The sequence below is a fragment of the Numenius arquata genome, chromosome 22 (genome assembly GCF_964106895.1).
Source record: "Numenius arquata chromosome 22, bNumArq3.hap1.1, whole genome shotgun sequence".
NCBI lineage: Eukaryota > Metazoa > Chordata > Aves > Charadriiformes > Scolopacidae > Numenius > Numenius arquata.
This window is the reverse complement of record NC_133597.1, coordinates 2098175-2117439: the sequence shown is the minus strand read 5'-3', so window position 1 is coordinate 2117439 and position 19265 is coordinate 2098175. Positions and strand designations below refer to the sequence as shown.

The 19265-nt window shown below is 44.9% G+C and overlaps 1 protein-coding gene across 2 annotated transcripts in view; it reads left to right on the top strand.

Moving 5' to 3' along the window:
- DIXDC1 (DIX domain containing 1) overlaps positions 1-17640 on the top strand; it is a 37129-nt gene extending 19489 nt beyond the window's left edge. The window contains exons 1-16 of one of the 2 annotated variants that reach the window (XM_074162394.1): positions 776-798; positions 3101-3213; positions 4778-4926; positions 8052-8141; positions 8251-8304; positions 8926-8976; positions 10098-10202; positions 10732-10785; positions 11375-11467; positions 11557-11628; positions 12343-12429; positions 12598-12759; positions 12884-12950; positions 14238-14346; positions 14902-15010; positions 15944-17497. In XM_074162394.1, the coding sequence (XP_074018495.1) occupies positions 776-798; positions 3101-3213; positions 4778-4926; positions 8052-8141; positions 8251-8304; positions 8926-8976; positions 10098-10202; positions 10732-10785; positions 11375-11467; positions 11557-11628; positions 12343-12429; positions 12598-12759; positions 12884-12950; positions 14238-14346; positions 14902-15010; positions 15944-16024 (1419 nt within the window). In that variant the 3' untranslated portion in view covers positions 16025-17497. Of the gene's footprint in view, positions 1-775; positions 799-3100; positions 3214-4777; positions 4927-8051; positions 8142-8250; positions 8305-8925; positions 8977-10097; positions 10203-10731; positions 10786-11374; positions 11468-11556; positions 11629-12342; positions 12430-12597; positions 12760-12883; positions 12951-14237; positions 14347-14901; positions 15011-15943 lie in introns of those variants that run through there. The other variant, XM_074162393.1, reaches the window with a different exon arrangement.
- The last annotated feature ends 1625 nt before the right edge of the window (positions 17641-19265 follow it).

The following is a 19265-nucleotide window of genomic DNA, read 5'->3' as shown; positions in this document are numbered from 1 at the left end:
TAATAAGCAAAGGCAATTGAAATGATTCATAGAAAATTTGCCAAAATCGGATGGATTCCCAGGCCACTGAGCCCCTCACCCATCCATCTCCCTTTCCCCTCCCCTTCCATCAGCCTTCCCTCCCCCACTCTGAGCCAAGCATCTCAGAGAAAAGGCTCTGCCTTGCACAGGCTGTGTGACAGCAGGAGGGAGAGGGAGCTGGAGATAGCGAGGAAGAGGAAATTGTGCATAGGGCTGGGAAGTGCTGCATGCGTTCTTCCGAGACCGCATCCACGCCTGGAAGAGGGAACCTACTGCTTGCAGGAGCACCTTCGCTTGGCTGTTCATTGGCTTCTGCAGCAGGTGCTTGGAGTCTAAGAAGGGCAGAATGGGATGAAAAACACCGCTGGCAATCCAGATCGCAGTCCTTGTGATGAAAACAACTGGGTGTGCAGCTGACCAAAATGCAGCAGAAAGAGACAAATAACCCGAGAGAAAAACCAGCAAAAGCAAAACCCAGGCTGCAGAATTCCCTGGCTCTGGAATCAAATACGTGTGTGTGGGCTGCTGATCTGCCATCTGATGGTTTCTTGCAAAGACCCTGAGGTTTTTTTCCTGCTGGGAATCTTTCAGCTGCAAGCAGTCTAGCTTGCAAATATTTCTTCAGTAGTTTGACGAAAGCTGGCGTCTTCTGCACTGAATTCTGAGCATGTGAAAGGACAAGGCATGTCTGTAGCCAGAATCCTGAAGCTCCCCGGGAAACGGATTCTGTGAGGCGAAAGGTTAAAGTGGGATCATGGGAGGGAAGCAGGTCAAATGGTGAGCGATTGTTGCTGTTGTTGTTTGAAACAGCAGGGATGGGGTGTTTATTAAGATTATGAGAATTCAAACTTATCACTGGGGTTGTTGCCCTAAAGCCTTGACTGTGCAGGCACTGGCAGCTCTGAGACTCGGTGGAGAAAGGATACGGGTTAAGAAATCAACTGGTAAAAGGAATAAAGTAGAACAGTTTGCATCATAAATCTGTCTTAAATAGCTTTAATTTCCCAGCACTTATTTCTGCATGCTTTAATCACAAATTATTATGTACTTTAAGGAACAAATTACATTGGTTGATATTTCATACTCAAATGGGTTTAGTGACTGATACAAAAAAAGTAGAAATGTTTCCAGCTTTAACTTGATGGCGTTAATGTATGAGGCAACCTGACCCGTGCTACCTCTTCATCTGAGTGCATTTCAGTGGCGCTGTCACTGTTTGGCATGGTTTGAGAGGTTGTCACTGATGCTATGTGAACCCACTGGCCTTTTAAAATAGGGAAACTGCCTGGAAAGGGGACTGTGGACACAGGAATGCCTAAGAAATTACCTGTAAAACTGTCGATATTGTGGAGACCTGTATTGACCACTTAACCCCACCCCTGCTTGTATTTGCTTTGGGCTGTGGATACAGCACTGAGAGGAGCAGATGTTGGAAGAGAAGAATGTTATTTCCAGGCTCTGTATCCCCTGTTTTTTTGTCCTGCTCATTTTTCTTTCTAGTTCCCTGCTCTTGCCTCTCCCTCAGTTTCACCATCGTCTCACCCAACAGTTGCTAATATTGTTTTTCTAGGACAGCTCTCATTCTTTCATCTTTTGCATGGATGAGAACCAGCAATGCACTTCTCAGTGGCCTTATCAGGATGATGGCACATTCAGAGTATCAGCTGAGAATATGCAGGGGCAATATCAAGTTCTCTTCCTAGATGGAAGTAAAATCCCTCTGAAGCTCAGCTGGGCTTCCTGTTTGTAGCTATGCTGTTTGAAAGATTCATCCTTTCTTCTGGCCCTTATTATATAATGCAAACCCAATAGTACTCTCTGAGCTCCCAAACAATTATTTTAATTTTATGCTGTGCACCCATTCAGCAACAAGCAGGAGGGGGCTGGTTTCAAATGTCATATACAAAATGTACCTAATCAGAGACTGCTGTAATGGAGTTAGCCTTCCTGAAGGTGAATTCTTGAGCAAACATGGGTGGCCTGGACCCCTTTATCAGTCACAGTTACCCTATCTGAGCAGGAAAGAACAGGTACTGTAGCTGTTAAGAGATCCCCGTCAGAACATGGTTATTCTTTCACTTAATAAGTCGAATTGGTCTTTTCCTTTAACATAGCGAAAGGCCATTTAGTCTGGACCATTAAGACTAGACCGCTTGAAGGTCTGTAATGCAAATGAGAAGTAGGCCAGCACTGGCTGTGGGAGTGGACCAGACGGAGCTGCTGGCAAGTAAGTCATTTCCATCTCTATTGCAAGGCTTTTCCGATTTTGTGAAAGCTGTGGAATATGTAGCAGCAGTGCTGGGAAGATGGGGAAGACAAGCTGTGGAAGCCTCTTATTTTTCTAAACCTATTATATTATTTCCACACTGTTTTCTTTTTGTTCTCAGTCCTTTGTTTCTGTGTTGGGGCGAATGAAAAATTAACTCCTGCTCACACTTGCAAGGATTAGTTCCTGCGACTTTAGAGGTACATTGAATGGGTCAGTGAGCTTCAGCCACCTTTTCATGTTGTATGGGTGATGCATTTAGGAAGAATTTCTGAAAAAAGATTATTTGAACCTCACTGTCAGCTGAAATGGCTCCAGTGAAAATATGTGTGTATTTTCAAGAACTTTTAACCTAAGAACATGAGTGAGTGGTATCTGACTTTCAAAAGTATTTTGCCCTTGGAAATTCAAGTTCATGAAGAGGTGCTTCTGAAAGCCAGAGCAAGAGATGAAGCAAGGCAGGGTGGCTGTTTAGCTTGCAGTATGAACATAAGGCTTGCAATAAATTGTTTCTGAGCCAGCCTTCAGTTGAGTGTGGTCTTACCCCTGTGTGTGTGTCTGTGAATTCTGTGGTGGCAGTCTCAAACTTGCATTCTGTTAAGGAAAATTAAGAGACACGTGTACTTATCAGTTAGCCCGCTATGACACTGATGCAGTGATGGAAAAGTTACATGCCCGCTTTGGTTTGTTAATGGCATCTCTAGTATGCAGATAATTCTTAGTTTCAACAAGCCTGCCTGCATATTCACTTTTAGCTTAGATGAGGATGATGCTGATCAGCACTAAAAGTAACTGTTCTCCTTTCCTCTGCAGTCTCACATCACCCAGTCCTATCCATAGTTCAAAGAGTGAATCCACTGTATCCCCATCAGAGGAGAAGGAAAGACTTGTGATCATCCACACTGAAGAAACAGAAACTAAAACAGGTACCTTGCAGATAATGCTTTACAGCTCACGTTTTCATTGGGATTTTTTTGTATCATCAACTTGCTGAAAAGTTCCCCAGTGACTGCAATGAATGTAGAGAATGTGATGCCGAGTGTCTGGTCACATAAAACTGAATCCCAAAACTTTTAACACTACAATAGTGCCATGATATGGCAATGTCTGTGAGGTTTGGAAAATAATGCTTGGGAAATTAAAAGCTCTGGAGAAGGATTAAGGGTAATATATAATTTTCATTGTAGAGTGAATGCTTTCATTGCAGCCTCATTAGGCCATGTTAAAAAAGATAATCAGAATTCCCTGAAGAAAGAGTCCATGTGAGTTTGTCAAGCCCATGGTGCATAACTTGACTTTGTGTAAGGGTCTGTGTTTATGGCACATCTGTGCATAGGTAAAGTGGCTCTTTGCAAGGAATTAACAGTTGTAGTATTGTTGTGGTCAATTGTCTGCATTGAGAAGTCATTGCTGTATTGCTACAAATGCCGCATGATATAGTCAGTTTACACTTAAAATTTTCACGCAGACTGAAGGAGAGAGTTTCAAAGAAGCTTCTAAAGTGATTATTTTTTTTGTTTCTTTTCCTCCTTAGGAATGCAGCCTAATAACTCTCTCTGGTTAGCATCCATCCCAAGAGCAAATGACAGAAGCTCTGCTAAGAAACGCTTTGCTGCCCCAGCCAGTGTGATCCTGCTTCAGTGCTCCTTCAAAAGGAGACAGACTATCTCAGTGGCTGAAGTAGCTGGATGGCTGTGGCTCTTCCTTAAATTTTTAGCAGTACTGTGTCTGCTTGCTGCCCATACAGTAGGATATTGCATCTGCATGTCTACAGATGCACAGCAGCTTGCATTGACAAATTTCACTTTTGGTCAACTAGCTAACAAATACTGCTATGATTAGCAGTATTTCATCAAGCCTCATCCCTTCTTAGGGAAGAAAAAAAACCCACTATGTTCCTGGGCCAGCCAGTGGATGAGAGTTAACCAGTGATCCAGCTTACACTGTAGGGACCAGAAAAGGCATGCAAGGCTATTAAACTTGCTATTAAGAGAAAAGTTGTCTTCAGAATTAGGTGTGTTGTCCACTTTGAGAAAGCCATGTTACTTGACAAGTAGAAATACTCTTCAGTGCTGCCTTCAGTGGGTCCTTGGTGCATCCTCTAACACTAAGACATGCTCCTCAAATCCCAGAGTTGCTTTTCTCTCTTTAGGTATTTTCTACCTCACATGGTGCAGCACATTGTTCCCTGTGATGTGCCTTGAAATCTCCAGTACTGAGGAATCAGATGCAGCAAAGTTAATGAAGGAGAAAGATGCTTATCTTTTCTATATATGTGTGCAGGAAAGCTTTCTTTGCATAAAGAATGAGGCATAAATCCTTGAGATTGGACAAGATGTTACAGCTGTAGCAGCTTCCTTGATACTGGTGAGAAGATATACTGGTTTGTTAGTGATAGCTAGTGTGAACAGCAGGCAGTTATTGTGTGGTACAAGTCTTTTCTGGATTTCTCTCTCTGTCATGACCACATTCAGCTGCTGTCTTTTCCAGAAGGGGCAGAATCTCATTTCCAGCCTGAGTGGCAAGCAGAGAACCCTGGGTCATTTTTGGAGAATTCATGGGAAGAGCAGCTTTTGGAACAACAGGACCATTTGGAAAAGGAAATGGAGGAAGCGAAGAAGATGATTTCAGGTCTGCAGGTAATAGATTTTCTGCTCAGCCAGCATTCCCTTCTACATGCATTTCTTTTCCTACCGGCTGTAGCTGGAAAACAGGTTATCTTGCAGCTGAGACACTGGCCTGGAACTCAGATATTTGAGTAAGGGTCCTCATCTAATGAGGTCTCTTGGGGTGATTGTGCAATAAGTCTATTGGTCTCTTGGGTCACTTTAGTTAAATAGGGACAGTGGCTCTTCCCTGTGTGTCACCCTGTGGGATGAGTCCTTTCAGAGAAGAGTTCCTCATGAATGAGCAATTATTTCTGATAGTGTGGATAGCGTGTGTTGGGGTATATTGTTTGCAGCCAGTGGAGACCTTATCCAGCAACTGAATGCTACTGACTAAGCACTCTGACATCTTCCTTTCTTGCAACGTTTAGGCTCTCTTGGCTCCTGCAATTGTGATTTGGTGCTGGTCACCTTTTCCAGAATGGAGAATGCCAAAACCATCCTTTCCAACGTTCCAGATGCAATTTAGAAGACAGCTGGGTCCCCCTTGCTTGGGGCGGGGTATGCCTGTCCCCCATCATTGTGTAGCATGCTTAACTAAGCCTGGGAAAGGAGGAGAGCCCCAGTATATTTACAAGGGTTTCAGAGAAAGGATTTTAACATCAGTCTGTGCAATTCAGACACAGCCTTTTTTTTTTTTTTTCCCTTAGCTCAGGCTTCTCCAAAAACTCGGTGTTGACGTGATTTGAGGCTCTTATACAGTAGGGAGGGAGAGACAAGGGTGTGGAGAGAGAGAGAGGAAGATTATGTTGCTGTGATGACTGAAGATCAGTGGTACTCACTAATAGTAATTTAAGTGGACTATGAGAGGGCAAAAGGCACCCTGAATGCAGGTAAGAATTGAACTGCTGTAGAGAATCTAAAACAAAGCCTGTGTTTAGAAGGTGATTATGTCTGCGTTGTCTTTTTGTTGGAGTTCAGATCCTAGCTGGGTTCATTGGCTTGGTCTTCTGTCCTGTGATGCTATGCTAACTCCTGTATGTGCTGCCACTGTGCAAAGCATGTATGTTACTGTGCAAAATGGTAAAGAGGCAGCAGTGTTTTCCCACATGTTGGGGCTGGGACTCCCCTTCGTCACCAGGGCACTTAGCAGCCAGCTGGTTTTGTTAGCAGCCTGAGAGAATACAGCAGTCTCTCTGTGATTTGTGATTGGAAGTAATGCAGAGAGACAAGGAATGTCAGGAAATCAATCAAGATTCACAGAGCTGATCAGGGGTCACACAGGCTTGCATCAGTCTGAATTTCAGTGAGCTAGGCTGAACTATAGCACATTCTCTATGCAACTATTTATTTGCTGGGCCTTTTCCTTGCTGCTTGTTCCAGTCCCGCTCTGACCAAGTGACCCTCAGCCCAATGTGTTTGACTCTGCATGGGTAGTAGAGCCCCTGATCCATATGGTAAAGACCCTGAACTCTCTCAGGAATATTCTTTTCTGTTTGTGCTGGGAACCATGCTGGCTTTGAATTGTAAATATTTATGTGCCAGTAAACAAAGCAGAGATTGTGTGAGAAGCATAGGCAGCCAGAGCGGAGGGTGGGGTGTGGGCGGGTGGGCACTTTCCCTGTGGACAATGGACAGGAAACAAAAGACTCAAAAGAAAAAAAAAATTCGCTTGGTTCGCTGGTAAAATCCTGTTGCATTATGTGCCGACTAGGAGCCGGGAGAGACAGCACTGGAGGGACTGGCATGTCCTCTTCCTCCAGCCCTGGCCCCATGTTTCAGGAGTGAGGGTGAGCAGCTGGCATTGCTTTCCCCTCTTTCCCTGGAAGTAGGAAGAGGCAGCTGATATTGCTAGCCAAGAAATTGGATTTGACTAATTGATTTCCCCCCTCTTGCTCAATACTTAAGAGCCTCCAGTTCATGAGAGTTTGATTGAAGTATCAGGGGACTGATATACGTATATTCCATAAGGGGCTAAAATCATGGCAGCTTTTTATGTTCCTGTGTGATTCCTGCTTGAGTGTCCTGTTGGGAGGACTTTGGGATACACTCAGAAAACAGTTTTCCAAAAAGCTTTTGCATTAACTGAATACAGATTGCTATTTGGCAGCAGTTGCTGCTTTTTACTGGAAGATTCTGTCAGCAAGCAGAACCTGACCTGTCAGCCTTGAAGTCTTTTGGGGCTGAACTGGAGTATTACTGCAAATGGGATATTTTGTTTTTAGCCGTGGAGTTCAAATAAACTAGAAAGCTAATTGAAAGAAAGGCATGACGCTTTCCAGTCTATCCAGTTGTCCAACATCCCAGCACATACCAAGTGCCCTGAGTCCTGGAAGTTAGAGACAGAAAGGTCAATGTAAAAACCATCAGATAGAGAAAACTAGTATGGCATACCCTGCTGGAGGTCTGGCCTGGTCCTGCTAGTTACACTTCCTACAGTGCATGCTTTTCCCCTTCTTCAGGCTGGATTCAGTCTACTGTGGGAATTCTGGCAGCTTCCTGCACACATCTGGGCTGCCTTAGAGCTGCTGAAGGAGTTAATACTGTGCTTCTAGTAGTCTTCCTCAAGCACAGGGCATAGCTTAAGATTTTCACTGTCTGTGTGGGTGTGGGCTCTTCCCTCATGTGGACAACAGTTCTGAATGTGTCTTAGTCTTGTCTAGTGTAGAACAGAATTAGACTTCCCTGAACATCCCGTTTCTGAAGTCTTTTGTAGATGTGTAGCGAGGAGAATGACTTCTTTCAGCAAGGGGTGCTTTAGTCTCATTCCAGAAGAGAAGCCTTACAATGTAAACCTGGTTCAGTCTCTGTTTTGGACATGAAATCTGTTATTGTAGTGAAGGCTACCCTTGGACTGTGGCGTGGGACAGACTTCCCTCCCTGAAAATCTGAGTTGTTTTTCTTGTTTAGTGTCTTTCTGTGCGGAAGAGTATTGGCTGACAGATATCTCTGGGAGGGCTTTTTCAAGGGATAAATCTTATTGTTCATTCGTGAAGAATTCTACTCATTTTTGAGGGGAATAAGTCAGCAGAAATGGAAAATGAAACTGCTTAGAAATTGTTGAGATGAATGACTGTTAGCCAGAGCTGCAGCTAGACTATCTTCCTTTGAAATCCCTGAAGAGGAGATTTTTTTTTTTTTTTCCTTCATCTTCCCAGGCTTTGTTGCTCAATGGATCTTTACCTGAGGATGAGCAGGAAGGATCCTTTGAACTTTGTGAACATGGAGCCTGCCCTGAAGAGCAACTGGTGAGCACATTGCTGTACCTACATTTCTCTGATCAAGCTGCACTTTGCACTGTTTTGCCACAGGCAAGTGTCTTGCACAATAATAATAATAATGGTTTTTAACATTCAGATCATAATACGAAGTCGCCTGGACCAGAGTGTGGAAGAAAATCAAGACCTAAAGGTTAGAGGGAGACAGATGAAGGGGAAGGAGGTTTTGGGTCAAGAGATCTTTGCAGACTCTGTCCTTCTTGACCAGGGTTGGGGTGAATGTTACTGGAAATACATATTTTTTTCTTTTTAAATTTTATTTTTTCCCCTGCATGCTTTTGAAGCTGGAGAGATCCTGGTTGTACTGGCTTCTCAAAATCTTATCCAGGACAGCTGTTAAGTTTCTAGCCATGTCTGAATATAAGCAATCTTTCTAGTAGGAAATAAATGCAGCTAAGAAGAACCTGCTCTGTCAAGCCTGCCGTAGTTCAGCTTTCTGCTGATGCTGGCTCTGGGACCAGTTCTGATACTGGGAGAGAAGTATTTGACATTACCCTGAAGAACAGATTTGGAGGACTAGGAAATGTTTTTCTCTCATGGCTTTAATAGCATAGGCTTAAGAAGCTGCTTAACTGTTTTGTCATGTTTGTAACTCATTAAAATGGCTCAGGGCCTGAAATGCTCTTTGATCTGTGGGAAAAAGGTGGGATGTGCTTTCTTTTGAAGCAGGTGTCTGGGGACATAGAAAACTGACTTTGGTTGATTCTGAAGGGGTGACAAGATACCATTTAATCAAATTGTGTTGCATTTACAGAAGGAGCTATTGAAATACAAACAAGAAGCTCGAAACCTACAGGGAATAAAGGTGAGGAAGGGGGCACTTCATCAAATATATATAGTAAAATATATATAAATATAGTAAAGCTTTAAACTCTGCTGCAGCCCATGAGTAGGGCCAGCAGCAACCATAAACCTCTGAAGAATCTCAGATTGCGCAAGGACTTGTTTTAGGGGACTTGGAGGTAGGGGATCCTATGGTCTGATTCTGGCTCTGGGGAGAGACTGCAGTTAAGGCAAGCACAGGGAGTTAGGTCTCCTGAGTTCTGTTTCTGTCTGTAGGATTGTGGTCAAAAGGCCCCTCTTCTGTCTGTTTCCCCTAAACAAAATACAAGGCATAGGATGCCTGCTTGGTTCTCATGGCTCTTTCCCCCTTTGCCCTCGCCTCTGTCTTGGGATATGCACATTAGGATTGGCCCAGTGAACTCATTCTTGAGAGCAGAGGAAAAAGAGCACAGGGCTACCTTTGTCCCCTTCAGCTGCAGCATTTTTCACAACTTTGGCTCCTGTTTGCTCGGTTTCTTCCTCTGGAGTTCTGAACACTAATAGTCTACTCCTGAGCAGAGGTATTTTTAGAGCTGGCTATCAGGCTCCTGAGAAGGAAGCAAGCAGCGGTAGCTGTCCAAGGTAGAGCTTTCAGCTTCTGCCTAACACTGAGTGAAAGGTGCGGAATTAGTCTTGACTTTGGCCTCTTCAGAGAGAATTTCATTGCACAAATAGGTCACACCGAGAGCTTAAGTTTCCTTGAGTCCTTGGCTGATTTTGGCCTCTTTCCGCTCTCTGGATGCTGCAGATGCATGACTGGAGACACTAGCTGCATGCTACTGAAAAGGCAAAACATTGCTATTTTCTTCCATAAGAGCACATTGTCAGGCCACTTCTGGAGGAGGAAGTTCAGCACAGAACTCCCTCTGGCTCAGATGGCTGGAATGTTGACAGGGAAATCACTTTTGGGTAAAAGAAAGACAGAAGGACTGAGAGCCCATTGGGCAGATGTCTGTGTACCTCCTGCTGCCTTCGGCCCTTGGGAACACTTCAGCCCTGTGAGTGGCCCCACCCTGTTAAGGACGCTGGTCTAGGTCACTCACTTCCCTGGGAAGGGTCTCTGCCTCTGTCTTGCACCTTCCTACAGATAACCTCTTTTCCTAGGATGCTTTACAGCAAAGGCTGATTCAACAGGATGCTTCAGTTCTTCAGCTAAAGCAGGAACTGCTGAGAGCAAACATGGACAAGGAGGAATTGCACAACCAAAACGTGAGTCACTGTGCTGCTGAGGGTTAGATTATTTTAGAAGGAAGTTGGTAGCCCTGGGGGCTCCAGCAGCCACAGGGTAGAGTTGGTGGTTGCAGCATAGTTCTTGGGGTTGTGGGATAGTGAAGGACCAGTCAAAGGTCTCTGCGTAGTAAAAAGTGCACACAGTCTACTAGCCAGCCATGAGACTTGCTGGAGTTTCTTGTTCTTCACTCCCGCTTCCTGTCCTCGCAAGATCTTAACTTGAAACAGGGAGGAGCTTCCCATGTATGCTTTTCAGTATGGTTGCATTCTTCCTTCGTCATTGTCATCCCTGGGTTAATAAGTGGCACTTTGACAGGTAGAACTGCTGTGTACACTGTCTCTCTGGAGAGAGAAGGGCAAGGAAGGGAACTGTCCTGCCATCCTTAGACACCAGCTCCCTTGAACTCTGCAAATATTTGATCTCAGGTCACCCTTTAGCAGAAGGGGGAAAGAGGTTGTCGTAACTCTCCAGGAATACCTACTTCACACCTATGTGTTATTTCTGCAGGTTGACCTTCAGAGGAAGGTTGAAGAGAGAAACCGGCTACTGGCAGAATACAAAGTAATGGAACCTCTCTTCACTGGAGGCTTTGCTGGGGGAAGCATCTGGTGGTTCTTCAGTTTTGTGAATGTGATTGCTGTCTTGCTGACACTCAGTCACCTCTGGGAGTGGCACTGTGGAGTTCTCAGTAGCTGCAATAGCCATGGATGTTTGTAATGAGATGGAGGGATCAGATGTTCTTTGTGTTCTGCCCACAGCTTTTTATAGTAGATCTGTTGTTATGGTTTTTTGGTGATGGCTTGCTGAGTATCTAACACTTGTGCAAAAGCCTGTCAGGTTGGGTCACCTGATTGTTCACGAGTCCCTCAGGAATCTGTTTTCTCTGGGACAGTTGTCTGGCCTCAGTATTGGATCTTTGCTGGGCAAGGGGACTCTGGGCAACAACAACCTGACTGATTTTTTTTTTCTTTTTTTTTAAAAAAAAGAAAGCTTTTCCACTCAGTTCTAACATCTAGCTAGAAGTAGACACCTTGTGTAAGTTAGCCTGTAGAGGAACCTCATCCTGGCAGATGACGTAACTTTCCCTGCCATTGGAAGGTGATTTGTGAGCCTTATTGTCCGGTTGATTCTCTTGATTACTGTGTTGCAGAAAGAACTGGGCCAGAAGGATCGGCATTTACAGCAGCATCAGACCAAACTGGATGAAATGCTTAGGCAGCTTTCTGAGGCCAGCTACCAACAGGTATGGAGCAGGTGGGCTGAACTGATACCCTGAGAGCTGGCACTTACTTGGTACCTCAGTTTGTGCTGACTCTTCTCCTCCCCTCACAGGTGGATTTGGAGAGGGAGCTGGAGCACAAAGAGGCCCTGCTAGCTCACTGCATGAAGAGAGAAGCTGAAGAGGTATGGGAGGCCTGATCCAAACATCAGACAGCTGGAGTGATGTTCCTGACCAGCACACTCTAGCTACCTATTTCCAGAAATCATCCATTTTATCCCAAAGAAGCCTGGCTCTGCAATCTCAGTGTCAGTGCCCTGACCAAGGCAGCCAGACTCCACAAAGCATCCAACTTACCAAAGCTCTCAGCAGTGAGCACTCTGGCTTAGCCTGTTGTGTCAGAATCCTAAGGGATGAAACAGGGGTGAGTGGAAGCCAGAGACTCTTGGCTTCTAGCTTCAGCTCTGACACTGGCTAATAGTTAGGCCAGGGCTTAGCTTCTTATCTCCTCCTTTTTCTGTTAACCCTGGTATTGAGCACTTGGAGTTGTCTTGGTGGAAAGAGTGCCAGCCCCAATATCTGTCCCTGCACAGTGCCACTCGAACACTGATTGTGCTCACTAGAGCTTGCAGAGAGCCCTCTGTGACATAGCAGCAAGCCCCTTCCTGTCTCTGCCTCTTTTCTCCACCTGTATGTGAGCAGTCGTGTTTGTGCTCTGACCTATAGGTCTGCCTGCACAGTCCTTAGTGAGTGTATTTACATGGTAGAAGATGGGAGTTATATCACTGATGTGGAAAGTCTTGGTGCCCTCTCATCATTTTGAAGTTTGCAAAATGGGGTCTTTGGGCAGGTTCTAACGCTTAACATTCCTAGTGGCACACACGTCTTCCCCTGAACAGGTGATGGCTTACAGTGGTCATAGTGCTCAGAGCAATGGCTTCCTCCAGACAGCAGGAAAAGGAGTTGCTCCCCCAGCCCACCGAGGGGTAAGTGCACCTAAGGGATATTTTCCCAGCCAGATGCAGATCAGGGCTCCAAATATCCTGGAAGCTATTATCTTGTTAAGAGATATTTCCCCTTTCTAAGACCTGTGGCTTTAGATGGGAAGAAAACAGCCTAGAGTTAGTCTGACTGACTTGTGGTCTCTTGGGCAGACAAATGACTTGCAGCTGGTTCGTGATGCCCTTCGCAGCCTCAGGAACAGTTTCAGTGGCCACGATCCACAGCACCACACCATTGACAGCCTGGAGCAGGGCATCTCTAGCCTGATGGAACGGCTGTACCGCATGGAAACACAGAAGAGGCAAGAGAGAAGGGTAAAGACTTCATAGGACACTTGGCTCTTAACTCTGCCCCTCACACACAACTTAGATCTAAGCAGCAATGACAGCTCCACCTGGGAAGTGACGCTATTCTCACTCTTTTGGCTTTGCACCCTAGATCCGGGGGAAATCACCAGCAAGCAGAGCAACAAATGAGTGTAGAGACTCCTGGCCTCCCAAATCCAGTAAGTGCCTTTCAGCTCCTGCCCTCCTGCTGCCAAATTCATTGCTCAGATTTCCTGGCCAGAGTCCAAGGCATAGCAACCCCTCGGGAATCTGCTGCGTCCAGCTTCTTACTCCTTTTACCAGAGCTCGCTTTCCTCCCTTTAGGCATTTGCTGTACAGAGTAGACCTCAGTGCAAAGGAAAGGGGGCAGAGACAATCTATGGCTGCTTGTTTGTAAAGCACCATCACAGTGGGAGTCTGTCTGGGCCATTTCAGTAGTACTGCAGTATAAATAACTATGACAAACAGTTACTGCTGGGATGCGTGGGAAATGTGATGTTATTTCAGCTTTCCTGCTGGCTTGCACCATCTAGTGGACACAGTTAACTGTACAGTTGCCTTTCTGTTCCCTGCTCAGTGTCTTATCTCCTTTCATATATATCTATAACAGCACAGCCCTTTCTGACACCACATTTCCTGGCTCCAGCTGCAGCAGCTCCACGTTTGCTTTTAATAATGAAGGCTGGTTTTTTTTCAGCATTGTCTTTAAACATCACCTAGAAAGTCTGTAAGGTTGTAGGTGTAAAAAGCTCTAAGTGGTGGCTCTGAAGACTTGTTAAATTAGAAAGCTTTTGAGTGGGTGTCCGTAGTGTTTTCTGCATGCTAGAAATCTTAAACCTGTAGGGTCACTCAGTGTGTAGCTGCTTCTACTTCTGCCTTTGGCACAGTACATTGCAGGGAAGCGGGAAACAAGGCAGTAGTCAGAGAAACACAAATGAGCAAAGAAAACTCTGTGCACAAACACCCATCCTGGCTGACTAGAATGCGACGATATGGGGAGACGGATAACCTTTTGCCTTGATGATGATCAGTCACTTCATACTGCTTTATCCATCTGCAAGTGAAGAAAAGTGCCAGTGTAGCAGTACTAGATGGCATACTGTTCAGTCATTTTCTCTTCCAGAAAGGTTCTCCTGTCTGTGCTGAGGTAGCAAATACAGTGTGGAGTAGATGGTGACAGCAAGCCCCTCTGCGGATGGGACAGTAATCCTGGAGGACAGTGCTAGGCAAACCTTCCATGCTAACAACACAGTTGAATGGTGACACTACCTTAAAATTGAAAGTTTTCCAGTAAGCAGGGGAATACCTGGCCCTGCCCAACAGGGGTGATTAGCCACCCTACTAAGAATCTCTTCCCATCATCGCGTTCTCTGCTGTGATGAAAAACTTGCTGAGACCATCCCTTTTGTGTCCTGTTGTGGCAGGAGATGTGCTGTTCCCCAATGATTGTGCTCTCTTCTTTGCAGAATTGCCTCATTCTCACAGCACACCCGCGATGAGCACCAGTGCCTGCACCAAAGTGTTGTACTTCACTGACCGCTCCCTTACGCCTTTCATGGTCAACATACCAAAGAGGTGAGGTCTGGCTTTGCCTTGCTGACACTGATGTGGAAGGTGCTTGTCTCCCTTAAAGCATTAGTCTGGTTTCTTCTGGGTATGATTACCACTAGCCCTGGTTTGCTGTGCATTAACTTGGGCATTGGATTTCATACCATTGTCTGGGGAAAACTGCCTAAAGCAGTCTATTAACTGATGTGTTTGCTTTGGAGCCGTAAGAGATTCATCTCTTTATTAACTTCCAAGAGCGAGAGAAGGCAGCCAAGTGGCTCTATTGTGGCATGTAGTGCAGGATGCTCCTGTCAAAATAACTATGTTTGTCAATGCAAAAGGGAAAGTGAAAAAGGCTGTTTTGAGGTGGTTCTTAGTAGATCAGGAGGCAGTTCTTCCACTGAAGAGGACCTTGGCGTTGACAGGTGTGTTCCTGGAGGGGCATACTCTTCACATCCCTGTGGCCAGGGTGCCACATGCCTAGCTAGACTTGTGCTGTGACTCTGCCTCCCATGTAGTAACACTTGAGCTAAATCTGGTAATGGTGTACCATGGGAATAGTGCCAAACTCTTCCCTTGCAGGTTAGGGGAAGTGACCCTGAAGGATTTTAAGGTAGCTATTGATCGTGAAGGAACCCACCGGTACCACTTCAAAGCCCTGGATCCAGAGTTTGGCACAGTCAAGGAGGAGGTAAGTGTGGAATTTAGCTATCAGCCACTTTGGGTTCAGTGTTACCACGCAACCCTGGAGACTGTGATCACCTCACTTCCAAACTAATGAAATCTTTGAACTTGCCCCTGAACAGACGGTCTATTTTCACAACTGTAGATTAAGGTTCTCTTGTAAGGTGCTAAAATGGAATGTTTTGATCTCCAGCCAGAACAATTACATCAATGCGATTGCAATTGCCTTGGGGGTTGTGGAGCCTCTTGGGCAACGAGCTGTCTATTGGCACGGACAGTCCGTGGCACAGCATTGCTCAGGGGGCACAAGACAAAACCCCAGAATACAGTTCTAGCCCTTCAAGTGGCTTTATAAAACCTGTTGCAATGAGACACACTTCAGGCAAATGTGACTTATTCAAAAACATTTTCCTGCTTTCTTTTAAAGATTTCTCAGGGATAACTATGTTTGCAGCATCTTTTCTTGTGCGTGCTGCATTACAGCCCTGTTTATGCTCAGGTTGGTGTTGGTGTGGATTGGATTCATTAAAGGTTATTGGGATAGTTCCTGTTTCACAAATTGATGAAGACAAGTGCAAAGGGTTACCCTCTCTGGGAGCAGTCAGCTGACTAGGTAGCCGTTCTGCAGAAACAGCTGGAGATTGTAGTCTGAATTAGAAAAGGCATGTTCCCTGCATTTATTTTACCTTTCCTGTCAAAAACATGCCAATAATAATCTTGATGGTTACTGGTTAAAGAAGGGGCCTAATCTGTTTTTATCTAAAATCTGAAAAGATTACTCAGATGTGTGAATGATTGATGAGGTACATGTTCTCTGGGCTGTGTAATGAAATCTGAGCTAGGATCTCTGACTTGATGCCTGCCTTTTATGCCACTCTCAGTGTAGAAGAGTGATTGGACTCCAGACATGATTAGACTCCCTTTTTTTGTGTGTGTGTAGGTTTTCCATGATGATGACATCATTCCTGGTTGGGAGGGGAAAATTGTGGCCTGGGTGGAAGAAGACCATGGAGAGAATTAATCAAGCTTTTAAGTCTTGTTGCTATGGAAACCTGTAACTGGCTGCTGAGCTCAAAGAATGACCAAAAAGCATGTGTGCTGGAAGGAGTCCAATTCAAGCTGCCAAAAAAGAGGGCTTCTCTGCAAACAACGGGTAATGCTGTTGTGTGCATGGACACCTGGCATCTGACTTTCCATGGCCAAATGCAGACAGTGTTCTGAGACTGAAATGACAGGTCTGTGGGAAAGAAACACCTTGCTCTGTCCTGTCAACTAAGCGCTGGAGGCCTTAATGATGTGTTGCTCACTTCCCCTGCTTCTCCGTTCCTGCAATACGTGCTGCAGACCGTGGTCTGGGCATTTCAAATCTGGTTTCTTGTATGCGGCATTACATAAATCTGCACTGATGGCAAAAAAGTGAAGCTTTGCCTTCATGACTCAGAAGCAGCTGCTAGATCATGTGAGCCGATGGTCTGAGCAGCTTTGGTCCTGGACTTTCACATGCTGCAGGAGCAGAGTGAACTTTCTGGATGTCCCAGACTGACAGTATAGAATTCTGACATGGGGAGGGAAGACAGTCTTCTGAAGGCTCTACGCATGTCTAAAGCAAAGATCACCAGCTTGGCAAAGCTCCCTTCTTCCCAAACTCAGGCTTCCATTTCCTAGCCCTGCTTTTTCCCACTTGCTCTCCAAAGCTGTGCTCACTTCTGAGGCCTCTGGGTTTGCTTTGTTGCCATGGGGACCGTGGGATCTTGGTGCTTGCTTATTTGCTGAAGGATTTCATTTGTGGGGGAGCTGGAATCAGCTGCTTCCCTGAGGTACTTATAATTCCTCTCCTTGTTGAGCCTCTTTCCCTGCACTCCTGCCCTCTCCTCTTTCAGCAAGGCAGACAGTTTGTCACCTCCTGTGCATGGTCATCACTGTGTGCTGCTGTCCACTCATTGCCGGGGTCATCAAACACTTATCCGCACCAGTAAGATAAACCCTATGAATTACACCACCAGTTCTCTGGTGTGCCTGCTTCTGGGGTGTCTGAAGGATCAGGAAATAAATGACTGCTTGGGAAAGAACAAGCCCTAAAAAATCCCCGAGGGTGGGTTGTTCTTTTTGGTTTCGTGAGTTTTCTTGTTTGCTTGTTTGTTTCTGCATTGAATGTCTCTGCCCTTCTGCTGCCAGACAGCTGTACTTCCAGAGCGCTGGCTGCAGTGTGCAGCAGACACTGTTAACTTAGAAGGTCAAATGGCAAGTAAAGACTCTGCTCATTTTCAGTACACGTGGCCCTCCCATGGACTACCTGTGTTTCTGTGCCACGCATGAGGCTGGGAGAGGGTGAACCTGGTTTTACTGTTTTATATTAACATGTCCTTTTGTAAACACGTTCCTGTTCTTGGAATTATTTTGTACCAGTTTACATTTGTCTGAGGACTGTGGATATTTTTATACTAGTGCAAGTGCTTTCTGTATATTTCTGCACGCATTATACTGTGTTTTACTCATTTTTCTAGTGGATGCTGAGGTGTTTTGTATTGTCTCCTGTTAACATAACACTGGGCTCATAACTTTATTTTGCTATGGAAATCCAACTAGTTCCTACTGGGTTTTATATTTTTGCCAAATATAATAGGCAGCAACAATACTATTTATTTTCTCTCTGCTTCTCTGTCCAGGGAGTAGCTCAATGCTCTTACATGGCTCTGTGCCACATTGGCACAACACAACATGCCTCCTGTTCTGGACAGTTTGTTATGGTGACTTTCTCCTTACAGACAGCAGTAGGAATGTTCATTAATGAACAAGTTCATCGATGGGCTGCAGAGGGGGAATACGTCTCTCTTGGAAAAGAAAAAATTTTTTCTTACTTGCTGGAAATAGTTTCTTTGTTGCATGATCTCTAGTGGTAAAGAGAGCGTGGGGTTGTTATACTGAAATCAATTGTATATTAATTGCAATTTTTTCTCAAGTGTTTCTTTCCTCAGGTTTTACTCATCAATTTTATTTCAGCAAGAGCCATGCACCCAGGCAAGAATTTCATGGAGAAAATTAAGACAATTTTCAAAGTCTGTAGTTGTCAGTTCCATATCCCTGTCTGCTACTCACAGATGAGCAATTTGGTTTTGGAGCACTGTTAATATGATCAGAGCTTCTGATGGATAAGGCTTCAGTCCAGCCTTGCCCATAGCCATCCAGTTTTCTCATGAAGAAAATAGTTGATAGCTGATACAGGAGACAGCCTGTTCTTGTTCTTAGATCAGTTCAGATAACTAACCATGGTCACATTTAATAGGCTTACTGCCACCAGAGAGCCAAGGACTGAACCCTGTATGGAAACACAACAGTGGGCTGTTTGAGAAGGAGCAAGACTGGACAAAAGGCTTGCTTTTTGGGACTGGTGCTCGTGTACCTTTCATCCATGCTAACATCACATGTAAACTGGGACAAAAGACATGCCTGAGACAAAACCGATAGCAATGCTCTGTTTGTGGGTTCCTGGATGCAGCTCCCCTCTGACAGCGAAGGTAGAGTCGCTGTCACTGGAGCTGAAGGATTGCTGCTCTGATAAGCTGTATCCCATGCACGCTCTGGGTCCAGCTTTATTTCTGTATTGACACGCAGTCTTCAGACTCTTTACCATTGTATGATTGACAAAGGGCTCTGGAGGAGGTAAGGAATATTATGCACAGGGGTAAGAGGTATTGGGTGCAAAAGCTGTTGGCCAGATGTTTCTCTGATAACATCTTTTGCTTTTGCTTTTAAATCAGTTTCGCAGTACTCATTGTGTTTTTCACTGTTTCGAATCTCTTTATTTGTGTCCAACTTCCTTCTAAGTTACTTTCCTGTTCCTATACTTGTAGCTTGCTTCTGTAACGTACATGCTATGTGTAAAATTATATTTTCATAGAATTTCTGATGTTTGTGTTCATCACTTAGAAAGGGCAGTTATTCTAAAGCCCGTTCTCTAGGAAAGTGAAGCTTTATCTGTACATCTAAACCAGATGTACCTGACTGGATAAGCCTTGGATTCGTGGACTGAGCAGTTATCCCAATAAAAGGGGGTTTGCAAACTGGGTCTGTTCAGTGCTTGTGAAGGGGAAGAGGGCTGAGATGAGAAGGTACAGATAGGAACACAGCACATGAAATACTTGGGGTGCCAGCCTTTCTTTCACTTCTTTGCAATGTTTTAGGAAAGCATTTCTTGTCAGATTAGCAGATTTAAATCACATGCCCTGAAGAGCAGGCTGAAGAGCGTTAGTAAAACTTACATT